General features: G+C 36.9%; 1 protein-coding gene across 1 annotated transcript in view; it reads right to left on the bottom strand.

Moving 5' to 3' along the window:
- Nucleotides 1–26,399, bottom strand: part of Cntn6 (contactin 6) — a 181,599-nt gene that overhangs the window by 5,092 nt on the left and 150,108 nt on the right. Inside the window, exons 12-19 of the mRNA XM_048354889.1 lie at nucleotides 19,378–19,553; nucleotides 18,908–19,025; nucleotides 16,343–16,501; nucleotides 15,810–15,959; nucleotides 12,414–12,484; nucleotides 6,693–6,927; nucleotides 6,458–6,573; nucleotides 4,033–4,219 (exon numbers count right to left, since the gene is read on the bottom strand). Of these exons, the coding sequence (XP_048210846.1) occupies nucleotides 4,033–4,219; nucleotides 6,458–6,573; nucleotides 6,693–6,927; nucleotides 12,414–12,484; nucleotides 15,810–15,959; nucleotides 16,343–16,501; nucleotides 18,908–19,025; nucleotides 19,378–19,553 (1,212 nt within the window). The remainder of the gene's footprint in view (nucleotides 1–4,032; nucleotides 4,220–6,457; nucleotides 6,574–6,692; nucleotides 6,928–12,413; nucleotides 12,485–15,809; nucleotides 15,960–16,342; nucleotides 16,502–18,907; nucleotides 19,026–19,377; nucleotides 19,554–26,399) is intronic.

The raw sequence follows: 26,399 nt of genomic DNA, 5'->3' as shown, positions 1-26,399 counted from the left end.
ATAAAATTCTTAGCTTATATGAAATAAAATATAAAACATTTCTCACTTCATTAGTGGTGCATATGAGAAATCTCAGGAACTGCGTTCCATGGCAGCTCTCTCTGTGATGTTATGACAAAAACATTCTTTTCAATTGTGCTCAACATGGATTGTCAGCCAAAGTAAGATTCTCAAGTTTGCAAATGAATCACTTCTTAAATATAATTAACATACATTCAAGACCATGCCTAAGTGGCATTGCTCTTACCTGAGCTCTTTATAAGTGCTTTTAGAAAGGAAGATAAAATGACAGCTCAGCTAATTATCTGGGAAGTTTTCATAGTCTGAAGCCTTTCTTATCTTTATCTATGGGTATATTTTTACAAAGTTAATGCCACATATCTATTATTAAAAATCAAATAAAAATCTAAAAGCTGTTTTAGATGGTTATCAACTTAACATCAGCACTGTTAACAACTCTAGATGGATGTGGCTTAGTAAAGCATATATTCCATGTCTCTAATAAATTAAAATATCTATTAGACAAAATAAAAATCGCTGTCCTGTGAAAATACGAAAACACATGCCATGATGTTCATATCAACTTTGTGAATGGTAAACAAAATACACAAGCTCCTTTTCTATTTTGTTTTAATTTTTGCAAGCAATTTCCCAGAGACAAAATCATTTTTTCTATTAATCAAATGACAGAGCAACATTAAACTAGCCCTCCACAGTTCTAATGGCTTCCCTGTAATCAATTTTTCTGTAGATGGCATTTATATTCAGCTGTAGTTCACACTGTGAACTCAATTCAAAAACAACTTCTTATGTTACACTTCTAAGTAACAGCATGAGGTTGACATTTGGGAAAGAGAGAAAGAACATAAGTGCAAGATGGAATAAAGGCTTAATGTTTCCTTTATGTCTAAATATGGATTGATTGCATATTTACAGAAGAAAGAATCGAGTACAGCCTGCTAGTCAGTCGAAGTCAGGGGCCAAATTGAGACAAAATTTGCAAACACTTTGTGCTACTCTCTCAGAATAGGACTGTCTACATAAGCAGTGTTTTGTTTGTTTTATGTTCTTTTTCCTCTTGCAATTGATGTAAATATTTTTGCATACTGTCATAGTAAATTTAAATCCAGTGTAAGCCTTGTCTGCATGGCTCACAGTAGATTTGCCTGTCTTCTCAGCTATCTGAATGACTTTCAGCTATATGAATGACTTTCACTTAGCATGGAGCTCATAGTTATTTATTTAAAGATATGAATACCACTATTATCATTCTTGATAGTAATAACAGCATCCTAAAGGAATTTTATGGGATTCATGGCTCAAGTGATACAGTCCTTCCTTAGCACCTGTGAGAACCTTAATTCAAACAGCCTTCTCTACCACCAAAAACAAACACAAGAACTTTTAGCTTTACATGGGCTATTCCTTAATGTAGTGGTCTTTTCTGACTTCTAGCTTTTAAGCCCTTTCATGTCATATTCAAATATGTAGCCTGCCTCATGAAAGTATACCTTCTTATATGCATCTCAGCCTCTTATTTATTTTCCTTGTGGTATTTTTTTTTTTACAATTTATGACTTCATCTCTTTGTCTTTCCTCTGGTTTATATCTTCCCACTTAAAATTGACGAAGGCAAAGATCCTTGTGGGAGGCACTTGAGAGATGCTATTTCTTGATTGGATGAAGGCATCATCATATTTCAAAAGAAAAGTTCTGTCTTCTGTTTAGCCAATCATAATGTGGATTTTACTAAGTGTGAGTTCTGCATTTTTAGACTTTACAATGAAAGATCAGATACCAGATTGAAAATCTTGGTGACGACAGTCTGAATGTGTGGATGGATGTACAGTTTTTTTAATTTTTTTTTTTTGCTGTCATTATTCAGAGGTATGTCATCTCAAGGAAAAGGGAAATCAAAGTCCAAGGACAGTACTTGAATCAGGACTACCCTGAAGATTTCATTAAAGCTATTTCTCATCTATGCTTTGTGTGTCCTTCCAGTATCCTTAATGAAAATTTCTGCAAGAAACATAATAACCACGAGCTAGCCTGACTTTCCTACTTTACAAAGATGTTAAAGATCATGAAATCACTTTGAAAGGCACATAATACATGTCATCACGCCTAAGCCCTCACTGTTTGCCCGTGCCAGTGTCACCTTGGTATATGTTACATCCTTCAGGTCTCTGAGCAAGCTCTAGTAGTAAGGAGTTACCAGTTCAGCTTTTTAGATGAGAAAGTATTTCAGAGTGATCAAATAATTAGACCTGTCACACACGTGGTATATGGCTGATCCAGGATTCACACCCAAAATTCTCTTACTCTGGAGTTGCATTCTAGCTGTACTATTAATTCACAATAGACCAATGTTATGGGAATCAACCTAGATCAATGAAAATACATAACAGGGGAGAATAGAGCAATAGAAAGCGCATTTGATTGCTACTAGGGAAGACAAGGACACTCATTTAGGCTTTACCTATTTCATATGTGTCAAAACTGATGTAAATTAGCACTTCATTTTTCAGGCCTGAATAGGCCTTAAGATAGCCAGTGGGATTATGTGTAATAAAAGTTGACTTGAGTTTTGGCTCAGTAAATATACTAAAATATTGGCGAGTTTGTCAGGATACCTGTATATGGTTTCTTAAAAATATTATTCTTATAATTCGGTGCTGGTGGTCCATATCTGTAACCTTAGTTACTGAGAAGGTTAGATCTGAGGATTGCAGGTCATAGCTGGCTCAGGCAAGAAAGTCTAAGAGACTCTTATTTCCAATTAACTGTCCCCCAAAATCCAGAAGTGGAGCTGAGGCTCACATAGTAAATTGCTTAGCTTTGAGCAAAAAATTCAGGGATAGCCGCCAGGCCCTGGTTAAAGCCTCAGGATTGGCATCCTAAGATATGCCACACATACATATATATCCACACTATATATTATAATATATAATACTAATTATATATATATATATATATATATTCCCTGAACTGGCACTGGTGTTTTATATATACATATATATATAACCTACTAATATACATATACATATAAATACATAATCCTTAAAGATTTCTAATCACCTTCGATTTTGTGTGCAATGTAGGTGAACTGTACTAAAAGCTTTTGTGTCTTTGGTGCATCTCAAACAGCAAGAATTAAATATGTGATCAGTCTGATTGGAGATTTCACTATACACAGACAATTCCTAGAAACTATTCGTTCATTTGTTTCCTTCTTTTAACAATTCTCAAACACTTGTATTTTCTAATGTTCTCTCATAATCAACTCTCTACTTGTGCTTCATTAACAATTTACAAAGCTGATAGATGTTTTCCATTTAATTAATTACAGCCTCATGCTGTAATCCTAGCTAGTCAGGAGACTGAGATCTGAGTATCACAGTTCAAAGCCTGATCAGGCAGGAAAATCCAGGAGACTTTTATCCCCAAGTAACTACGAAAAAGGCAGAAGAGGAGCTTTGGCTCAAGTGCCAGAGCACTAGTCTTGAGCACAAAATCTCAGGGACAATGTTCATAGCTGAATTTACCCCCTGGACTGGTAAAAAGAAAGAAAAAAAAATTATAGCAGAACAAATGGTAGGTCTTGTCCTCTGCAGGTAATGAGTCTGTGGCCTACCAAGAATTGGTATGGATGCAGGTCTTTCGAGGCTGGTTCAAATTTTCCATGTATAACTGGAAAATGTATTAATTAGAGCTTTTTGACTGACATAATTTTAAACTTCCATTCATGCATGTATAGAATATCGCATGATTTCCAAATGTTTTTCAACTGACTATTCTTTCTCAATATACAGGAGTAGGAGAACACAACATTTTTGGACTAAATACACAGAGATCTAGCTTTTATGTAACATTAGGAACATCAAAACAGTTTATTTTTATTATTACCAAGGAGTTTTAGTACTGAAGGCACAAACTCATTTTACCAACCACTGAAGCAGTAAACTGATGAAATGGACCCTGACCAAGAGCATGTTTGTAGTACCACATACACCTCAACCCCTGGGTACTTACGCGACTTTTTGGTGGTGGCGTTGACTGGGGGGCTTGAGGGCCCTGTCCCAGCAGTGTTATAAGCTCGCACAGAAGCAAAGTAGACCGTGTTAGCTTTCAGCCCTGTGATATTCTTGGTTGTGACATTTCCACTGACTCTAATCCTACCAATCATCGATTCCTTGGAATCATCTGTCCAGTATAAGATCTGATTATTAGAAATAAAGAACAAACAATTCATTATTTATCAATAACTATCGACCACAAAAAATATTCTGGGAATGTAAAAAGACAAACAAAGAAAAACCCTTAGTTTTTCATTTAAATGGCTATATCAACCACAACAAAACCATCACAGCTGAATACTAATAGAAAGAAAAGAAGAAATATTCTATGTGGATACATAAAATACAATGAAATTTCAGAGAACCTGGACTTTTGAAGATTACCAAAAAGGAATTAATTCATGAACCATCTAAAGGTTATCAGCTTTAACAAAGGGCATGTAAGAATGCAGGTCAAAACAAATCCTATGCCATCAACCAAATGCTCTTATTGGATGTTTTGCTACCTTACCATTTCCTACAGTGTTGAGTCATAATTAAATTAATAGTTCAACTTACACTGATTCTTTGCAATGCATTCCCATTGTTTCAGACACATTAGAATGAGACAAAATAATATGGAGTTTTAGAGAGAAAAGAAAAATAAATAAAAATCTTGGAATCAGACAAGAATCCTAAAAGAAAAAAATATGGAGTTTATTTCCTGTTTATAAGCTACTTATAATCTAGTTTGGAAATTAGAATATATATGTGAAAAGAAAGCATAGAATGCATTCAAAACAGGACAGGGAAACATGCTCTAAAACCATGAAGAAAGTCTCTCCTCATTGTTGAAGATAGGGCTATGAAAAATAAGCAAGGCTCATATTAGAGGTATGGCCTTCGAGACACAGACTGGGTATGATAGTTTTCATGTGAGTAGGAAAGTTCATGTGTATCAGAGGATTCACAAGAATTTTTTAAAAATGAAGAAAAAAATTGGTGATGTTTAGAATTATAATTCTATTCTAGCTTTAATACACAATAAGCCATGTTGTCCATTTTGTGAATTGTTGTATTTGCAAGTGGTAAATAATGAGTGACTAATAGTATTCACCTTTCACATTCTCATCCCTTAACTTGGTGAGAACAGCATCACACAAATGTGATTTACTTCATTCTACTTCGAGTAAAAGGAACAGAATTTACCAGAATTCTGTTAGAAACCGAATTTATGTGTTTTTTTCCTTATCATTTAGCTCACTTTTCAGAGATGATTACATTTTTTTCCAAGTTACATTCTAGTTTTCAGAGCAAATGTCTTTCTGGAATGTTTCCACAGTTTAACATGGTTGGGAATTTGACTTCATTTCCCCCTCTAAACTGGAATGGATGAAATTTTAGTACTTAAATAAGATAGATGTTTTTTTTTTTAATCCCTTAAAACAACCATATTGGGGGCTGGGAATATGGCTTAGTGGCAAGAGTGATTGCCTCGTATACATGAAGCCCTAGGTTCGATTCCTCAGCACCACATATAGAGAAAACAGCCAGAAGTGGCGCTGTGGCTCAAGTGGTAGAGCGCTAGCCTTGAGCAAAAAGAAGCCAGGGACAGTGCTCAGGCCCTGAGTTCAGCCCCAGGACTGGCCAAAAAAAAAAAAAAAAAAAAAAAAAAAAAAAAAAAAAAAAAACAACCATATTGGTCAAGAATACAGAACATAATATTACTCCTCTGAAGAAATTTCACTATGTATAACACCTTTATAATAACAATTTCCAAAAAATATATCGGTGCATTATTGTCGATAATAGTTGTAATATTAGATAGTACCTCTCTAGAACTTCCTCTTCCTACTTATCTGAGAATGTTTGCCTTTGTGGTCCTCATTTACCAATTTATTTGCTTAAATCACCTAGAAAGATTCCTTTCCAGTCATGTTTTTCTCTTCACTTTTCAATATTACTATAGTTTGGATCTGAAAATCGCCAGTGTATTGAGAGCCCTGGCTCTATTGGGATGTGAAAGAATCTTTAGGAGGTGGCTCTTAGTGATAGGCATTTATGTTGCAGAGAAGAGAAAGAGGTACTGAGACCCTGAGCTTATACTTGTTTTCATACAGACATTGTTTCTCCATTAGTCTCCCAGCTGTTCCCCAGCTTGCCCTGCCATGTGTTCCTACTATGCTTCCTCAACACAGATCCCATAGCGATGGTGCAATCAATCAACTGGACTCCTCAACACTGTGAGTCAAACAATTAATTCTGTTTTTAAGTTGAGTCTGGTATTGTGCTATAGAAACAGACAGCTCAAGAATGGAAACATACACTGCTACGTGATGCTAAGAACTGGATCTTTGTTCAGCTGGCACATTCATAGGGAAAGTCAAGCCAATAGGGATTACCTCATAGCCCAGCACTCTTCCAGTGTTTCTATTCCAGGCAATAGCATTCCAAGAAACTTCCATTTCAGAAGCAGAAACACTCTGGACCGAAGTTCTTCTTGGAGCTAGTTGAGGTTCTAGCATCAGATAAAAGACATTTTCACTTTTAGTACAATGATGCAAGGACAGCCCAAAGCACCATGCACGTAAAAAGAAAGACTCGAGGAAAACCATTCCAGAGCTCAAGACAGCTTACCGTCTTCCCCTGAGTAGACAATGGACACTGTACTCAGGGGTCCTTCTCCTTCATTATTATATACACCCACTTTGACTTCAAAGGGAGACAGGGGCATGATGCTTTCATTTCTGTAAACAAACCTTGAAGATTCCACAAGTGCCACCCTTTCTTTGGTCCAGGTTGTTGAGCCCACTGGCCGGAACATGATGAGATATCCGAACCCCTCGCCATTCTGTAGTTCTTCTGGAATGGACTTGGTCAGAATGAGAGCAGCTACTGAGTATTTTCAAAAATATTTCACTGAGCTATTACAATATTTACTGACTGTCATTTCTTTTGCAGAGATAGTTATGGATATTTACCGTGTTTAATGAAGTATTGGAAAATAATACTTTTATTTGGAATGTCAATTAGGAAAATGATCCCAACAAAAGGCACTCAGATAAATAATTGTTTTCAAAGAGAAATATAAAACATGTTTTACATATTTATCTTTTTCTTTGACGGCTCATAAATTGCAATAATAAAATGATTTACAACGTTGCAAAATTTTATACTAGAAGCTACAACATAATTTCCAAACAAAGAAACCATAAAACAACTTTTAGTAAGTCTAAACCATGTATCTTCATTAACAATATTAGGGTATATTTTTCCTGACAGAAAAATACATATCTAATTTCCACAAAACTCAAATTCTTTAAAACTACAAATTTATTTAAGCTATAATACAGAAATAGATACAAGATTTATTAGAATTCTTTAGATATAAAAACTATAATCATATACCCTAGGCAAACGAAAATGAAGTTTTGCTTGAATTTCAATAATCTTGCCACCTGATTATAACAAACAGTACTTCAAAAACAACAAGGGGGTTGGAAATGTGGCTTTAGTGATAGAGTGCTTGCTGACCATGCATGAAGCCCTGGGTTTGATTCCTCAGTACCACATACATAGAAAATACCTGGAAATGGTGCTGTGGCTCAAGTGGTAGAGTGCTAGCCTTGAGGAAAAGAAGCTCAGGGACAGTGCCCAGGCCCCAAGTTCAAGACCCAGGGCTGGCAAAAAAAAAAAAATCCCGCAAAAACCATAAATAAAATAAAATAAAGGGAATTTATGTGGCTCTTCCAAAGCAAAATGCTTCTTTTTTATCTATAGACAGATAGATAGTGAGATATAAATATTTAGATAAATAGATATAGCTACTATCTAGATATACACACACTCACACACACACAACACACGATTAGGTTCTTGCAGAAAAGATTGCTCCAATGGACTCTGACCTTCCTATGTGTCCCGATCTAGGCCAACATTCATGATTCTTCTGACTTTCCCTCCTGCAAGCTGAAATCACAGGTGTGAACCACCATCTCTAGGCTGTTTTCTAAATATTTTGATCGACTGACAAAATGCAATCCTTTTAGTTTCTCATGTTTGCACTGCTCTTTTGGATATTTTCCCTATCTATGGAAGTCAATTTACTGTATCACCTCAACCAACCATTTGGGCCACATCTGATTTCCAGTGACAGGTGCCAGAACCAAGCAGGCATCTTGGGTCAGCATACATGAGGAGTTCTGGTACAGAACCCAGTAGCAACCAACAGACCCAATCTATCCCTCTGAAACCTACAGGGCAGCCACAGGAGTACACCATGCAGGCAATAACAGAAACTATTCACTAGCAGGGTCCTTGGGACAGTAGAAGCTAAGAGAAATGGAGCTCTACTTTAGGAGGGGGGAGACAGAATTCAGGAAGCAGCCAGTTTTACCTGGGAGAAGTAGAGGAAATGGGAATGGCTGACAGACACGTCCCAGGACCTATCAAGGTGGGGCTGGATGGTGTGCACTGCTGCTGACAGTTGCCTAGAATTCCTACACAGGGAACAGTGATGAATGATGTTCGGCTTCTCCATTTGACCTGCTTGCTTGGTTGCAGGGACTTTTTCCTGTCCTCATTACTTTCCATGTAGCTTTACAATAAATCCCCATTAACTGAGATGACCTCAGCTGGTCTCTATTTGCTGCCATGTGGAGAATGGTAACAAATACAGAAAGTGAAAGATGAGGGGAGATGCAGCTGCTGAAATCTGGGAAATGCAATGTTTCCCTCCATTAATACTGTTCTTTCTGACAAGAAAACCAGGCTTCAAAATTTATTTTTTAATCAGGCACTGGTGACTGACACCTATACTACTAGATATTAAGGAGGCTGAGATGTGGAGATCACTACTCTTATATTCAACTAATCAACCAAATACCAGAAGTGGAGCTGTGGCTCAAATAGAAAAGTTCATCAGGGAAACAACAACAACAGCAACAATAACAATGATAAAGGACAGATCTCAGACTTCGAGTTCAAGCCCCCAGTACCTGCACAAAATAGTTGATTTAACTAACTTGCTAGAGCCTTTGATGTTATTTTTCTGCTTTTTTGGTTTTATGAGCAATCAAGATACTTATTTAATTCCTCATAGTATGTAGAGGACTCTTGCTTATGTTAGACCAGGAAGGTAAATATTTTCTATTAAGACAAGTATGGTAAATGTTCTCTCATTAGGAAAATATCTGAGTGCAAGATAATCAGTGTAAAGAAAAACAAAAGAGACTCATCTAAGTACCTCATTTTATTTTTTTCTCATATGAACATTGTCAAATATAAAGAAATTTGCATAGCTGTTTACGAGCACCAGAGCGGTTTCCCCTTTAAGCAATTAAAATTGATAAAGACTAATAATGTAATCCCTAACCACAATGTCTGTAAGAACTAATCTTCAATACAAACTAAGGTTCAGCAAACAAAGACCTTCTCACCAAGACCAACATGTAGCCTAGTTGTTACAAATCAAAGTTTTGGAGCTATAGCCATACCTGCTAATTTATCTGCCTGCTCCGCAGCTGTGGACAGCGCAAGGAAACTTGTAAAAAACAAAATCACATGGTTCAAAGAGTTGAGTATTTTCACCCTCTATCTCTACATAAAAAATGTGCCCACTATTTCTGTTTAGCTTCTACTTAATGTGACTCCTTCCTACCTAGATAATTTATAGTTGTATTTAATAAGGGACATTCACCACAAGCACCTCAAACCTGGAAATATAAAATATGAACACATAGCAATGTACATTTTGTGTCTATTTATTTTGATGTGGTTTGCTCCCAATATTTAGATATGATATGAAATGTTTGGAATGGAGCAATTGATAATTCCTTAAAAAATAATATGGTTAGGACCCCTCTCTCCTATTGTGTAAACTATACAAAAACAATTATCTACCAATCTTTAGGAATCTATGACTGTGGGGGAGAGAAAAGAGTTATGAAATCAATAATTCTCTCTGGACAGGATGATGAGAGTGTTCATGAAAGTGATTATCCTCAGCATTAAACAAGGGCAATTCCCCAAGGAGACACAATGAGCATTACTGTTTTACAATAAATATGGTCAAAGGTTCAATAATATTACAATTACTTCCTACTCAAGGCAGATGTGCAAGAGTTCCTACTTTCCCTGATTCCCAAGTAAAGGACCTGAATGACAGACCTGTGTTCAAATGCTTCACTCACCAGTGAGTCAGATGTGTAACACACTTTCCTTTTCTGAATCAGAAAGTGGGGGTTCTCATTCCCCAGCATTGTCGTGAGAAGTAAATGGCATAAAATGTTCATTTTGGCACCCAGAAATCTGGAAGAGCTTGGAAAAGATGCTTTCCCTGTCATTTGGGCCTTGAGATTTCAAGTTACCTATGAGCAGAGAAGATGAACATATCCTAGACACTGTCTCAGGCCCCAAATAACTGCATGAAATGAGACATCCAAAAATAAGGATGGCTTTTAAGGCTTGTCCCCCATGTCTGCTTGTGATTGTTTTCTCTAATGTAACTGGGTTAAATGATCTCTCGATCTCTCTCTCTCTTCCCTTTTCCCCTTTTCTCTCTCTCTCTCTTTGTCCATCTCTTTACCCTATCTCTCCCTATTTCTCTTTCTCTCATTTCTTTCTCCCTCTTTCCCTCCCTGCCTCATTTCCTCCCTGTCTCCCTCCCCGCATTCTTTCCCTCTCACTCTGCACCTTGTGAGGAATAAAACATGGAGTGAATCACTGTATTTCTAAAATAGGATTTCTTGACCTTGGTATTATGCTCTTTGGGGACTGATAATTCTTTGCAGTGGGGCCTTTCCTATGTCTGGTATTTAACATCATCGTGGCTTGTTTAATATATATATATATATATATATATATATATATATCCACACACATACACACATGCATACACACACAAACACACACACACATACACACATATCCTAAAACCATATCTCTAGCCACTCTAAAAAAAAAGTACTCCAATGATAAATGTATCCCTGCTTCCCACTAAGTTTCATTTTTCCATGTATCTCACATGTCACTATTTAAAACATTTGCAGTCATCTTATTGTTAGGTATAAGATAAAAGTATCTTAGGATATAGCTGTATATCTACACCAATGCAAAGTCAACAGGCTCCATGTTCCTGCCTACTTATGCTACATGATACAGGCTCTGAAAGAAATACCACATAGTTTGTATTTTTTTTTTTAGGAATTTGGGAGCTCTAGGTACTTTTAAGTAATGAATGCCTATGGAATTTCTAAAATCAAGGAAGCACTTCAGAGCCTATGATGGTAGAATGAAGAGAGAAAATGCACTGAGCCAGCACTGACCTTCCACCAAATGTGGGGCAAAGGCATTTGCTTATGGAAGGCAAATCTGGAACTCAAGCAATGTTCAAACCCTTTAAAGTTCTTCCCAAAGAACACCTCATGTCCCAGGAGTCTGGACTAGGAGCACCAGCATTTAGAAATGGAGGAAACAGAAACATTTCAGTTGTCATTTAGATCTTTATCAAGGGATTATAAATGGAGGTCCCTAGTGGGAAACACCCCCACAAACCTACAAAATACCAGCCTCTGGTCATTTGCTCTACCTGATAACACCAAAAGCAAATCACAAATGCATTAGAAGTCAAGTCTCTTTTGCCTCTTTCCTTCACATCACTTATCTAGATTTATGGAGAATCCATTGGCCACACAGATAATGAGAAAAAAGAGACATTCAAGAGAAAAGTAGAAGAATCCAATATGGAGGACTGAGTACAATACATCCCACTTCATGTTATAGAATTCGACTCTATTGTAGGCTTGAGCTACTAGGTTTGTGAAAGTCTAATATTTAAGACAATAACCAGAGTAAAAAATTTTAAATCAGTCACAGCATGAATCTATGTGTTGATATTGAATACAATGACTAGAAAAGTGATACCATATACTTTACTCCTCATGCCAAATCAGAGGAAGAATGACATGACAAGTGAAAAATTAATGTTAGGACAATAACTCCTTTTTTCTTATATACTTTCACAATAAAATAGTTTCTAGGGCTAATAAATAAAACAATACCTACCTCACACAGTCAAAAGGAAAATTCTACTGACCAATCCTCTGTAGATATTGAAATTGTTTTCTTACATTTGAATTGTGCTGAGCTACTCATATTCTCTGACTTGAGCAGAAGGAAAACTTTTCTAATACTATCCCTAAATAATTCATCATAAGGATGACATATTTTTATTTCATGTATTTTTAGATATTCTCAGGAGTGATCAAATAAATCTTATTCTTTTGTCTTTCAGTATTTCTCCTAGCCAGCTAAATCATTTTTTTTCCTTCAAAATAACTTGGTTGGACTGAAACATACCTCCCACGTAATGACAAGTTCAGATCGACTTCCTCCGCCTCCATTGACGTTCACTGGAGCCACCATAGGGACTAAAAGCAACCGAGAGGAATGTTGGAAGACAATTATGGTAAGATGTCTTCATCAGGATTAAATTTTGTTGGGGAATTTTACCTTGTGAAATCTCACTCAGGCACACTCTGAGCATCTTGCATTTTTAATGAACATAAATTATGTTTACACATATCCAAATTTCTAAGAGAGAGGACAGAGTTGTGTTTGATACATGAGCACCCTGGCTCTAACATGAATTAAAAATCAAGTAGCATCGTGTATTTGACATTATTATGCATCATCTACTAATTGGCAAAATGATGTCCCATTCAGATGGTTAACAGGGACACTGTTGATTTACTGCCTAATTATACAGTTGTGCTATAAACAAGTTACTGAGGCAGTATATTAACAAATTATTTTTGTCAATGAAAAACTAAAAATGATTTTTGTCTTTATTAGTCATCAGAATATTTGCACCTTTAAATTTATTTTTTAATATTAAGAAATTATTATTTTTTAACATGCTGTCTGAATTGCAAATCTTTTAGGGGATAACAAGAAGGTCTTGTCACCTGCAAAGTCAGTGTTTGTGGGAATGTCCATTGGATCCTTACGTCTAGTGGAGCATTCAAGAACTGATGATTCTGATCAATTACAAACAATATGACCTTCAGCTCCACCATCGTGAGGACTACTGTGATGAACGATAGTACAAGGCAGATTGTAAAACTGGGGACAATTGTGAATGTATGCAATGAGGCTACAGTCACACTGTTATTAAAGTAATCACATTTTCCACACAATGACAAAAAGTATCCTGAATCCCTGATAGACAGTGGGCAAATTTCCTTAGTACACTTTTACAAAATTGCATTGAGTGTGTATGGGGGTGTGTGTACATGTGCAAGTGTGTGTGAGTGTGCATGTGTGTATGTAAATATAAAGATTTTTTACCAGTATCCACAGGTAGGGGCAGAAGTGTTTGGGTATGGTTTGGATGTGATAGTAAGGGATTACAATAAGTCTTAACAGCTCATGTCAGACTCTCAGCAAATCTACATACTTATTTGATTTATTCTTCTTTCATACAAATGTGTGATATGATAGTGATATAGTAATATGACTACTCAATGTATATTTTCACAATTCATGTATCTACAGAGATGCATCTAGAGATAATTTTTGCATTCAAGTTATATATTTATATCTTGATATCTCTCTTTATATTATAAAATTAAACATGACTTGAACCTAAATGATCATTTTTTTTAAGTCTTCTAAACCTTTCATCAAAAACAACATGAATCCAGATAGATTCTACATAGTTTCTGGATTTGTTGTACTTGGAAGCTCACACTGATACTATTCAAGGGCATTTGCAGAGGTTGGCTATGTAAATAATATATTTTAAGTGACATTTTATTCACTCTGGAGTTCCCAATACTCTGAGAAACAGAAAGTACTCTTTCTTCCATCAATTTTAAAATTAACTCTGTGAAAACTGAAACCATATTAAAAAGTTAGTATTTGTTATAAAAGAGAGGGGAAGAAAAGGGAAAGAGATGGGAGCAAGAGAGGAAGAGAGCGAAAAAGACAGACAGAGGAAAGAGGAGAGATGAGGGCGGGGAGAGATTGAATCACAGATCTAGAGAGAGTGGAGAGATTCAGTATGATTTAGAATGTTAGAAAAATCTGTATGAATACCCAACATGTCTTACTATACAGAAAACTATTAATGGTTAAGAGAAGGTAGCATGGCATCTTTACTGTAGGCATCTTTACTGTAAAAACTTCAATTTCTAGGTCAAAGTTGTCAAAGTTATCAAAATACTTTAGCTTTAAACAAACAACTGGAAACTAAAGCTGATATCCATAGTCAAGGGTTACCATTGGAGATTCTGGCCCAGGAGTTCTATGGTCCTGGATGTTTCTACCTTTATATGACTTGGCTTATCTTTGCTTATCATGGCTAAAAACCACTGCTATTTGGATAGTCTTGTGTGCAGAAGTCCACAGTTGGTGGTTCAAATCTCAACTTGGCCAAAATAAAACCTAGCGAATACCTTGTTGTTTACTTTGCTTCTCTGTAAGATGAAAAAACTTCCTCTTAGTTCCAAACTTGTAGCTCAATTTAAGTTAATACCAAAATTCCTAGGATAAAATATGATATTATGGCGGGAAATGTAGTTTAGTTGAGTAGAATATTTAACTAACATGGGAGAGAATCCGAGTATAACCAGAAAAAAACAATATAGGAAGGAAGGAAGGAAGGAAGGCAGGAAGGAAGGAAGGAAGGAAGGAAGGAAGGAAGGAAGGAAGGAAGGAAGGAAGGAAGGAAGGAAGGAAGGAAGGAAGGAAGGAAGGAAAGAAGGAAGGAAGGAAGGAAGGAAGGAAGGAAGGAAGGAAAGAAAAATTTGTTGTGCGACATGATAGGGATATAGTACTAGGACTGCCTAATGTATATTTGCGCACTGTATATGTGTAGATAGATACATAGATAATTTTGAGAGCAAAGGAGGGAGGGAAGGAGGAAGGGTGGGAGAGGGGGAGGAATGAAGCGAGGGAAAGAGGCAGAGTGGGAGAAGGGTATATATATCTTTAGTTTAGAAACTGGTAATTGACATGATTATTGCAGTCTCTTATATTTGTTAAGCTAAGTCAACAACAGCAAAATGATTCCACATTTACATAACTGAGTATGAATGTAATCTTTGTGAGCTGCAGAAATCCAGTGGAGCTTATGTTACCCTGGATGTGATGCAAAAGTTGGGGTGGAACAAAGATGATCCCATGAAAGAGCGTAAGGAGACATGATTTACAGCCAGGTTCCACTTGTGTTCTGCTGTTCAGTGAACCAGTTAATGCTCAATTAGTGCTTCAGTTAAATAAGTGTAGGATTTGCCTCATCTGGATGTGGAGGGATTTTTAGTATTGCCGGATGAAGTTGTAACTAGGTCAGAGTTGAGAAAGAGCTGAAAATGTACGACTGAATGTTCCAAGTGGAGACTCAATTAATTCTTGGCTACATCATCTTAATGAAATAAGCATTTCATTTGCCTCTATCAACCACTATTGAATTTTGACAAAGAAGAGACCAGATGGAAAGAGACCTTCTAAAAAACCACTTATTCTGACAGGCCTGCTTAAAGATAATTATCTATAATTCCACCCATGTTTGAGGGGAAACACACCTTTCTGTAAACACTTAACAACATGATCATCAGACCCACTGGTTTGCTGATTTGGATTTTGATCCCCAAATACTACACAACTCCCATAAATAAAAACTTGTTCGCATTTTTTTCTTTAAGAACTGTATGATAAGGAATCTTACGCGTGTAGGGAACATTGGTTCCTTACCTGATGCTTTTGTTCTTAACAATTCCGATGGTTTACTGGGTTCTCCAATCCCAATGCTGTTCCCAGCAACAACACGAAATTCATATTCCACCCAAGGACTCAAACCAACTACTGTTGCATTGTATGTCTGACCATTGAGAATTTCAGGGACTAGAAAGAACGAGACACTTAAGATACCAATCAAGAGCCACAACTAAATGCTGAATGCTAAATTATACTAAATGCTAAATTATAAAAGACATTTATTAAGTATGTCACATTTAAGTCATACTACTGTTTAAAAGATTATCTCCAAGGTGGGCATGGGCAGTTCACCTATATAATCCTAGCTCCTCAGATATTTGAGATCTGAAGATTAAGAGGGAGGCCACGACTCTCATCTGCAAAGAACCAGCAGAAAGCCAGAAGGGGTAGTGTGGCTTAAGTGATAGATTGCCAGTCTTGAGGGAAAAAGCCAAGCAAGAGTTCAAGTCCCCATAAAAGCACACACATACATATTTTTAAAAAAATCCCTCAAAACCTGTGTCACTTACCTGTTGCAACAGCTTGCCAACCCAGAGAAAAAGGTGTCCGTGTTTGAATAGTAAATATTTGAATGGGACTGTTGTTATCCGGTCCTGGTTTCCAGCTTAGGTGGGACGTAGTACTAGAAATGTGTTCCACTTGCACATCTTCAGGGGGACCTGGAGGGCCTTGGGATGATATTTTATGACGACCATATTAGAAGTGTTTAAATTCATTGATTGAAGACAAGGATGGTTTATTTTTATATGTTTAGAATATGTAGTATTGAGTGTAATGCATTTATAGCTCATAAATAGAGATTAGGTCCTCTTAATTCAGTTTACACAGCAAGTCATTAATTGAGAAATGTTCCCTTTGGAGCATACAAAATTCCATTTGGGGGGTGAATGTCTCATCACTGACAGATGGCTAATTTTAAAAACTGAGACATACTGTCTTTGATTCTTCTCTCAAAATCTAACCCAAGTAAATTCAATTTATAGAGACAACAATAAAAACACATAGATTTCACTCTTCTCTGCCAAAAATGGCTTATTACAGCTGGGTGTGGTAGCACATGACTACAACCACAGCTGCTCAGGAGGAAGAAATAGGATGATCATGATTTCAGACTAGTCCATATAAATATTAGCCAGATGCTATGTCGAAATCTGTCTGGGTGAGTTGGTCCCTACCTATAATCACAGCTACTGAGGTGGTGGCCATAGGAATATTATCATATACAAGTGAGTAGAAGCAAATGTGTGAGATCCTATGTGAAAAATAATGAAAGCAGAAAAGTCAAGTGCATGTCTCAAGTGATAGAGTATATTTAGTTCCTGAATTCAATCCTCTGAGAAAGAAGGAAGAGAAGAAGAGAGGGAGGGAGGGAAGGAGGGAGGGAGGGATGGGGGAGGGAGGAAGGAAAGAAGGAAGGGAGGAAGGGAGGGAGGGAGGGAAGGAGGGAGGGAGGGAGGGAGGGAGGGAGGGAGGAAGGAAGGAAAAATGCTTTACTATAAATAAAAGGCCAGTATAACATAGGGGCTGATACTGTTCTCTAAGTCAGATCATTCATTATCAATAGACAAGATCCACATAATTAATGACCAAACAGATAAAGCCAATAATCTGGAGTCCAAGACTTTAGGAAATAAAACATCTATATGATTTTGTCTCCAGCCCTTACTATGACTTGGTTCCTCAAAGAGCTATCATGAAGATATCAAAATTTCGGATGTCAGGTGCCTAGCTATTCAAGAGGCTGAGAACTGAGGATCAGAGTTTGAAAGCTGGCCTGGGCAGAAAATTCCCAGTGAGATTTCCCTCTCCTCAGTTCAATCATTTATAATTTTGTTGTCTTACAGGAAATACAACCTGTGTCAAGAGAAAGTCGAAGTCAGAATCTGATGCTATAATTTCTATTTTCTTTTTTTAATTCAATTTTATTGTCAAGGTGATACACAAAGTGGTTTTAGTTACATCTGTAAAGTAATGAGTACCTTTCTTGTTAAATACTGTTACAATCTCCCTCATTTCTCCCCCATTTTTCCTCCCCGCACAAGTTGTAAAGTTCATTTCCAACATGGTACCTTGTGAATCTTGCAGTTGCATTGGTTCACCCTTTGTCATTTTTCTCACCACTTTGCTGTTTCCCTTCCCTTCCCTTCCCCAAATCAGATAAACTTATATACAAGACACAGGTAACCAAAATCAGAAACAGTCACAAGAGATAAATCAAAACGGAGGTGGGGGGGGGGGCGGAAATTGAAGAAGAAATAACTTCACACATTACATTAAAACCAACAACAAGGCAAAACCTCTTATTTCCATATACTGGAATTAATTTCAATTAGCATCATTTTATATGGTCATATGTGCATAAATCTGGCCAAAAGAGAATGCTACCACACTGTTGGTGGGAGTGAAACTTGTTCAACCACTCGGGAAAGCAGTATGGAGGTTTCTTAAAAGACTAAACATAGAGCTCCCTTATGACCCAGAAACCTCACTTCTGATCATTTACCCAAATGACCACAAAGAAGGCCATACTAAAGCTTCCAGCACTACCATGTTCACTGCAGCATTATTTACTATAGCTAAAATTAGGAACTAACCCAGATGCCCCTCAGTAGATGAATGGGTCAAGAAAATGTTGTACATATACACAATGGGAGTCTATGCTCCCATCAGAAAGAATGACATTGACCCATTCCTAAGGAAATTGAAAGACATGAAAAAATCATATTCACTGAAATAAACCAGACCCCAAAAAAGATAGGTTCCATGGTTTCTCTCATTTGTAGTAATTAGTATATATCTAGGATAGTCCTAGCAGAGGATCCCAATAGCTCAATAGCTATGTACACATGATCATATAAATGATGCTAATGGAGATGAAGCTTGTAAAATTCTTATCTCCAATTAACCACACAAAAACCTAACGTGATGCCGTAGCTCAAGTGGTAGAGTGCTAGTCTTGAGCACAAAGAGGCTCAGAGACAGTGCCCAGGCCCTGGTTTAAAGCTCCACAACTGACAAAAAAAAATTGGGATGATGAATGAAAACATGATCATTGTTTCGCCCTTTACTCTTACCTCTAACAATTATATCAGCTGCAACAGATAATCTTTCTAGGGTTGTTTGTACTGTGCACAGATATTTCCCTGAATGACTTAACTGGATATTCCTTATCATTAAATCCCCAACAGATTCCTACAGATAGAAAGAGAGAAATGGATAAAAGCATAAACACACACAGCAGGTCTCATTTTCTTTACAGCTGGATAAATAGCAAGTATGAGGCAGTTGTGAAAATTTGAAGATTTATTAGAATTGTTGTTGTCTCTCATAATTGATTCCTTTTATTATCCCCTTTATTATGATTGCATTGAGAAAACAAGTAATTCTACAAAAGATATAAGATAAAGTAAAACAAAACAAAAACAGATGCAGCTTCATAAACAGTGATAATCTTTTCAAAGAAAGATGGAGAGAATAATTATGAAGGGTGGTGATACATGTAAGTGATTGGATTCATTCTCAGGTAAAAGTTTCAGCTACGTACGCCTCCAATCCTTTCAAAATGAGCCACTCCTTTCTTTAAGTCGATGACATCTCCATTGAAGGACCATCCAAACAGGACCTCAATGGAGGGGTCATGTGACACTTGACAGGTCAGGACGATGCTCTCCCCAACTGTGACATCCATTTTAGAGGGGGGCACTGTGATGATGGTCCTCTCTGTAAAGAAAAAGACATTTCATGTACACATACACACAAAGTACAAAATGCTATCCTACGGGGATAGGATACCACTGAAAAATGGCATGTGTTCACGAGGCAAATTTAAGTTCTACTACAATCTGTATGAAACATTTTATTGTGTTTCCCCCAAAAAATGTCTAGAGTGTTTCACCAATGTGGCTTTTTATAGTTTTATTTAGAGTTTATATGGAAAGAACTTACAGAACACTGTGGAACTCAAAGGGAAACATTTCACCTATATAATGGGGAATCAAAGTTCAAATCCAGTCTAAAGAAAAATGAAGGGAGACAGTAACAAAACCATCAAAGACAGGCATGGTGAAAGATGCTTGTGGTCTGGGATGGGCTATGGGGAATAAAGGCAAACCTCTATCCAAATACTGTTTTAATAAAATATACTTAGAAGCTGGGCACAAGTGGCTCATGCCTGTTATCCTAGCTACATGGGAGGCTGTGATCTGAGGGTCAGGGTTCATGCGAGCCCGGGCTGGAAACTCTGTGAGACTCTTATTTCCAATTAACCACCAAAAAACTGGAATTGGCACTGTGGCTCAAGGTGTAGTGTGCTAGTCTTGACCTGAAGAGCTCAGGGACAGCTCCCAGCCCCCAGTTGAAGTCCCTCGACAAACAAAATGGAGAATCCATTTATTTGGGAAAGAACTGTTTGACTGGAGAAGTTACAGATAAGTAAGATTTAACTAGGAAAGTATAATTGTTGGGAGAGGTAACAATGTTCTACAGAAGCACCCAGAAAGGGTGGGTGGGGAGAAGAGTCCCTGATAGTGGATGCAAGACAGAAATCTTTCCAGCTGGTTTAGCATTGGGCAGAGAGTAATGCAGGAGTTCATTTGTGAAGAAGCAGCCAAAGGACACCTGCCTTGATCTTATTAAAGCCAGCTACTGTGGATCCCTGTGCAAAATGAAAATGAGAAGTACCTTGTTCTAAAATAGGAAGGGACGCCCACCAACTATAGAAAATACAAAAATCTTCCCTTTAAAAATATTTTATTACTTATTGAATGCAATAATGATACTAAAGCAACAGCATAAATTTACATATCACAAGATACATACTTTGGGTGTTGTATTGTTAAACTTGTATCTTGATTACTTGATTTTCTCACATGCTTTACTTAAAATTCATTTATTATACACTCAAAATTTATATGTTTAACAATTGTATCTTTCACTTGATATAACTGCAAATGATATTTCTGGGTCCTGCAAATAAAGAGTGGCTAATGCTTCTTGGTAAGTTTTATATTACAAAATGTTTTTTCTGCCAACGAATATTTTTGTTACTATTATGAATATATTTTATATTTTATGCATCATTAGCATACATTTTTGTTAAACTTCAAAAATAAAATTCAGATTATTTAGAGATAACAACTATCATGAAACGCAGTTTTTTTTTTTGGCTACGAGGATTTAACCTTTCATCTGTCAGGGTAAAATCGATTTTTTCTAAGGCCAAATTAAATACTAATATAAATGGACATTAAGAGGAATTCAATGTCTTTGTGTGATAGTCTGGAAATCATGGAGTTGGAGTGGACTCTGAAAGTGGCTTTGTGATTTACTCTTTATTCAAAATTCTCGTTTGTCATTCCACAGCTATAGCTTCATTTACAAGGGAAAACTTATTAATAATTGGTACCCCTGAAGCATCATATAAAAATAGGGTTCTTGTCCTTGAATAAAGCAATCTTGAAATTAAATTTTTATTTCTAGGCTTGAGGATATTAGCTAGGCAAAGTTGCAGAAATGTTCACAGCCACAGATGTTCAACTTTTGAAAGAATTTGAGTAACTCTGTGATATGCTTTGTTGCAATATCCAAGTGTAGAAGCGTACTTTCCTTTCATAGTCATTTATTGTTGTTGCCAACTGCCTGATTAATGATGATAGCTCCTGTCCGGATCCTCCAATAGGACTGTTAACATTTCTACAGATCCCAAAGAACAGCCTCTGGTGATAGATGGGCAAGCTTCCCTCTTCCTACCTATAGTCCTGGCCATTTCCCTCAGTCTTTCTTTCACATGCAGTCTATGCTTCCATCTACTGAAATTCCTGCTTCTGCCCCTAGCACCTCCATCTAGAGCCCCTGCTAGCCATGGAGTATGGCTGGGTAGCTGTGCCCCAATCTCGCTAACCTTTACTTGCAAAAAAGTTGAGATGAAATGAGTAGGTTGTTAAAGCACCCACAGAACATTGAGCCACACAGGGCATATTCTTCAGCAAGGAGCCCTGCAGGACTTGTTTCACATGCCTTTGACAGTGGTCCTGCATGCCATGCTGTGGAATGTGTTCTGATACAGAAATGGAGGGCAGGAGAGGATGAGGTCAGCACACACAGGGAATAGGAGGAATGGGGACATACATTCATATCTTCTATTTTTTTTTCTAATGAGTGATATATTCCACAGAGTTAGTCAAGGTAGTTGGAGGTTATTAATACTGAAATATTTATAGATGAGAGACATGACTAGAGCGTGAATTGTAACAAATAATGAAAAAGGCAAGTTTCCTGGTCATTGCTCATGCTAATAATCCCAGCTATTCAGTAAGTTAAGATCTGAAGATCTTGGTTACAAGCCAGCCTGGGCAGAAAAAAAAAAATTCTGGGACACTGACCTCCAATTAACTACTCAAAAAAGCTGGAAGTGGAGCTGTGACTTAAGTGGTAGAATACTAGCCTTGAGCAAAAGAAGCTCAGGGACAGTACTTGGGCCTTGGGTTCAAGGCCCAGGACTGGCACCAAAAAAAGAAAAAATACCAAAGTGAGTCTTGCTAGAGTCTATCATTTATGAAACAACTAGATTAATTAGAACCCTATCTCTTGAAACAAAATGTAGTATTTATACTCTTTCATTTCATACCATTTAATTTTTCTTACATAATCCTCAGATAAATGAAGAAAGATGACCTAGTGCTTATAATTTTTTTAGTGTGCATATTAATTGGGGAGAACATGTTCAAAATGTCAGTTCCTTGGCTTCTACCAGAAATAACTGAGTAGATCTGCAGGGTACCCTAGAATATGGACTTTTAACAGGATTCTCTAGTGATTTGGCATTGTTAGTTGAAGGAGCCCGCTGTGAGAAACATTGCATTTTGAAATTTGAACCTAAAATTTGCATTTAAGGGAAATCTAAGTTTATTAAATATGACATCAGAAAGTCTCTAATGTTCCACATCTATGAAAAATTCATAGTCAGTAAAAACAATCATAGATTAGTAATCTTTCAAAAATATAGATAGTTTCAAAGTTGACTTGTTAATTCTATATCTTTCATCTAATTTCAGAGTTTCATTAATATCTTAATCAAAATGAAGTTTTAAGAATTCCTGGATTAAAGAAATACCTATGAATTTCCTTACTTGCTAGTTATGGAATATTAAAAATGGATAAACCAATTGTTAGGCTGTGAAGAAATGACAATGTTTGGAAATGTTTCATTATTGAAGGTAATCACATAACATAGGCAATGTGTGTGACTATCGTGTATATTCATTTTAACGAACTATTATAGTTAACTTCAAATACTTCACAAATCACTGAAAAAATAAGAATAAATTTAAGTTTATCATTTTTAATATTCAAAAAGAACTTCTTTAATCCTCACAAAGTACATTTGAAAACCTGTTCCAGTGTCTCATACTTATATTATACTGGCTATTCCAGAGCGTAAAATCGATAATCTCAGATTGAATTCAGTCCAGACAAATTCAAATAACAAGGAAAGAAAGAAAGAAGGAAAGAAAGAGAGAGAGAGAGAAAGAGAGACAGAGAGAAAGGAAGGAAGGAAGGAAGGAAGGTAGGAAGGAAGGAAGGTAGGAAGGAAGGAAGGAAGGAAAAGAGGAAAGGAAGGAAGGAAGGAAGGAAGGAAGGAAGGAAGGAAGACAGAGGAGGGAAGGAAGGAAGGAAGGAAGGGAGGGAGGGAGGGAGGGAGGCAGGCAGAGAGGGAGGGAGGCACAGAGGGAGGGAGGGAGAGAGGACAGGTACTAGTTGGAGGCTTGTGACTCTTGCCTAAAATTCAAGCTACTCGAGAGCCTTAGATCTCAGAATTGTGGTTCAAAGCCAGCCCAGGTAGGAAAATCCATGAGCCTCTTATCTCCAAAAGTGGTCCTGGGACTCAAAGTAGTAGAGCACCAGACTTGGGCAAAAGAGCTCAGGGACAATACCTAGGCCCTGAATTCAAGCCCTGGTCCAAATAAATAAATAAATAAATAAATAAATAAATAAATAAATAAATAAATAAATCACAAAACAAGCAAACAAAAAATCAGGCAGATAGAGAGCAAGCCTAGAGAGTAAAAAGCCAAGCAAAATAAATACATAAATAAATTTTGAAATGTGTAAAGATGAACTTATATGAATTACAGAATTTGTCTTTATTTAGAGTTTGACTGAAACAAACCTGGACAAAGTTCTTTATTATCAACAAGAGGTGAAATATGCATGAAATTTCTTCTATTATTTTCTGAACTCCCTTGTGTTTTTAATTATCGGTAATAACAAATGGCAGCAAAATAGTGACAATAAGAGAATGATCAAGGGAATGGAGATTTATTTACAGGTACTGATAGCTATTTTCCAATCAGCTTCTAAACTGATGAGGACTGACTACGAAGGTTGCCCTACATAGACCTGAGAAAAAATCCCTCAAGTAATAAAATTGTATAAGTTTTATAATTAGTACTTTGCATATTCATGAATGAATCATTATATCTAAACAACTTCATGTACTCATTTTACTTTTTTTTTTTTTTTTTTTTTTTTTTTTTGGCCAGTCCTGGGCCTTGGACTCAGGGCCTGAGCACTGTCCCTGGCTTCTTCCCGCTCAAGGCTAGCACTCTGCCACTTGAGCCACAGCGCCGCTTCTGGCCGTTTTCTGTATATGTGGTGCTGGGGAATCGAACCTAGGGCCTCGTGTATCCGAGGCAGGCACTCTTGCCACTAGGCTATATCCCCAGCCCCTCATTTTACTTTTAAGAATTTTCAGGAATGCTTAACAGAATATGTGACATTTTTGATGACGAGACTAGTCAAATTTACATTGTCACAATTACTGCACGTTTCTAGAATACATTTTCAGTTAAGAGTAAATCAGCTAACATAAAACTATAGAATGCTTGTTGATACTTGCTCACACCTGTAATCCTAACTCCTCAGGAGACTGAAGCCGGCCCAGACAGAAAAATCTATGACCCTGGCCACCAATAAACCGACAAAATGCCAAAAGTAGAGTTATGGCTCAAGTGGTAGAGTGCCAGCCTTGAACAGAAAAGCTAAAAGAGAAAGCCCAGCACCTCCTCCCTGAGTTCAAGCCCTAGTACTGGCACACACACACACACACACACACACACACACACACACACAACACACACGTACACAAATACATAAACACATATGCAATTCATATGGAGACTTATATAAGAATAATTTAATCTAATTTATATAGAGAGGGGTGAAATTGGTTCTCTAATACCATTTCCAGAAGCCAGGGAATAGAAATGAAATGAGCAATGGTTCTCATCTGACCACACAGAATATACTCATTTGTGGCATTCTCTTAATTTTTGTTATTTAATGGGCAAGTTCACTAAAATCTTTATCTGTGAGTGATAAGCTTTTAGTGTTAGTTTTCAAGATAATAAGTTACATTGTTTCTGAAGTTATCCACTCCTCTTAAAGGAAATACAATTTTATAAGAAAATTAGCCTAATTTCATGTATAAAAAACATGGCTCTGCTTTGATATATCTGTAACATTATAGAAATGTTGCTAAGATACCCAATGTAAAGTAAACTAATGTATAAATAGCACTCTGAACAGGTGACAATTCTCTGATATTTTCTCTCACTAGCTAATTTGTGATGACTAGAAATAAATCTGATTATCTTCTTTTAAATCTCAAATGACACCACACATATGCATTAGCAATGCACTAATTCTTTCCACTGCTCTTTCATTCCTCTTCTCCACATGCTATTCATTGGGATTTTAGTCCTTGTAAGGACATTGTCAGCAGTTGTTTTTGTATAGGTTTGAAAGTAAACAGATATTTTTCCAAAGAAGACTGACAGAACAGCCAACAGAAATAGATGGAGCTCAATATTTCTAATGATCAGGACCAATGAAATCAAATCCTTGACTCTGTTCGGATAATTATGAGCCCCCCCCCAAAAAAAAAAAAAAACAAAAACAAGAGCTACAATAGATAGGTTTTAGAAAGGCCCTGAGTTAAAGCAAATTGTTGTACATGCCTGTTGAGATTGTTAGTTGATAAAAATCTTATGAAAACAGCAGGGAAATATCGATAAAATTAAAAAAAAGAATTTCCATTCAGACCCTGGTGGCTCATACCTACTACCCTAGCTACTCAGGAGGCTAAATCCCAGGGGATCGTGAGTCAAAACTAGCCTGAGCAGAAAGTTTGAGGAAATACTTATCCAATTAACCAGCAAAAAAGCTACACTGAAGGTATTGACCAAGAGGGAGAGTGCCAGCCATGTTTGGGAAAAAACAGTGAGAGCATGAGAACCTGAATTCAAGCCCAGGTATTGTGGTGCATGTACAAGCTCTCATGCGCGCGCGCACACACACACACACACACACACACACGCATGAATGTGCACAGTAATAGTAATTATCCTGATAAAAACAGAGATAGGTTATTTCTGACAACAGAGATAAACACAGATGAATTATATGACGCAAGTTAAACACAGAAAGAATAATACAGTGTGAATTAACCTACAGGTTGAACCTAAGAATATTGTGTACAAAGAGACAGTAGAATGGTGGGCTCCAGGA

The sequence above is a fragment of the Perognathus longimembris genome, chromosome 10 (assembly GCF_023159225.1).
Source record: "Perognathus longimembris pacificus isolate PPM17 chromosome 10, ASM2315922v1, whole genome shotgun sequence".
NCBI lineage: Eukaryota > Metazoa > Chordata > Mammalia > Rodentia > Heteromyidae > Perognathus > Perognathus longimembris.
The sequence above is the reverse complement of the archived record's forward strand: the minus strand, read 5'-3'. Positions and strand labels throughout refer to the sequence as shown.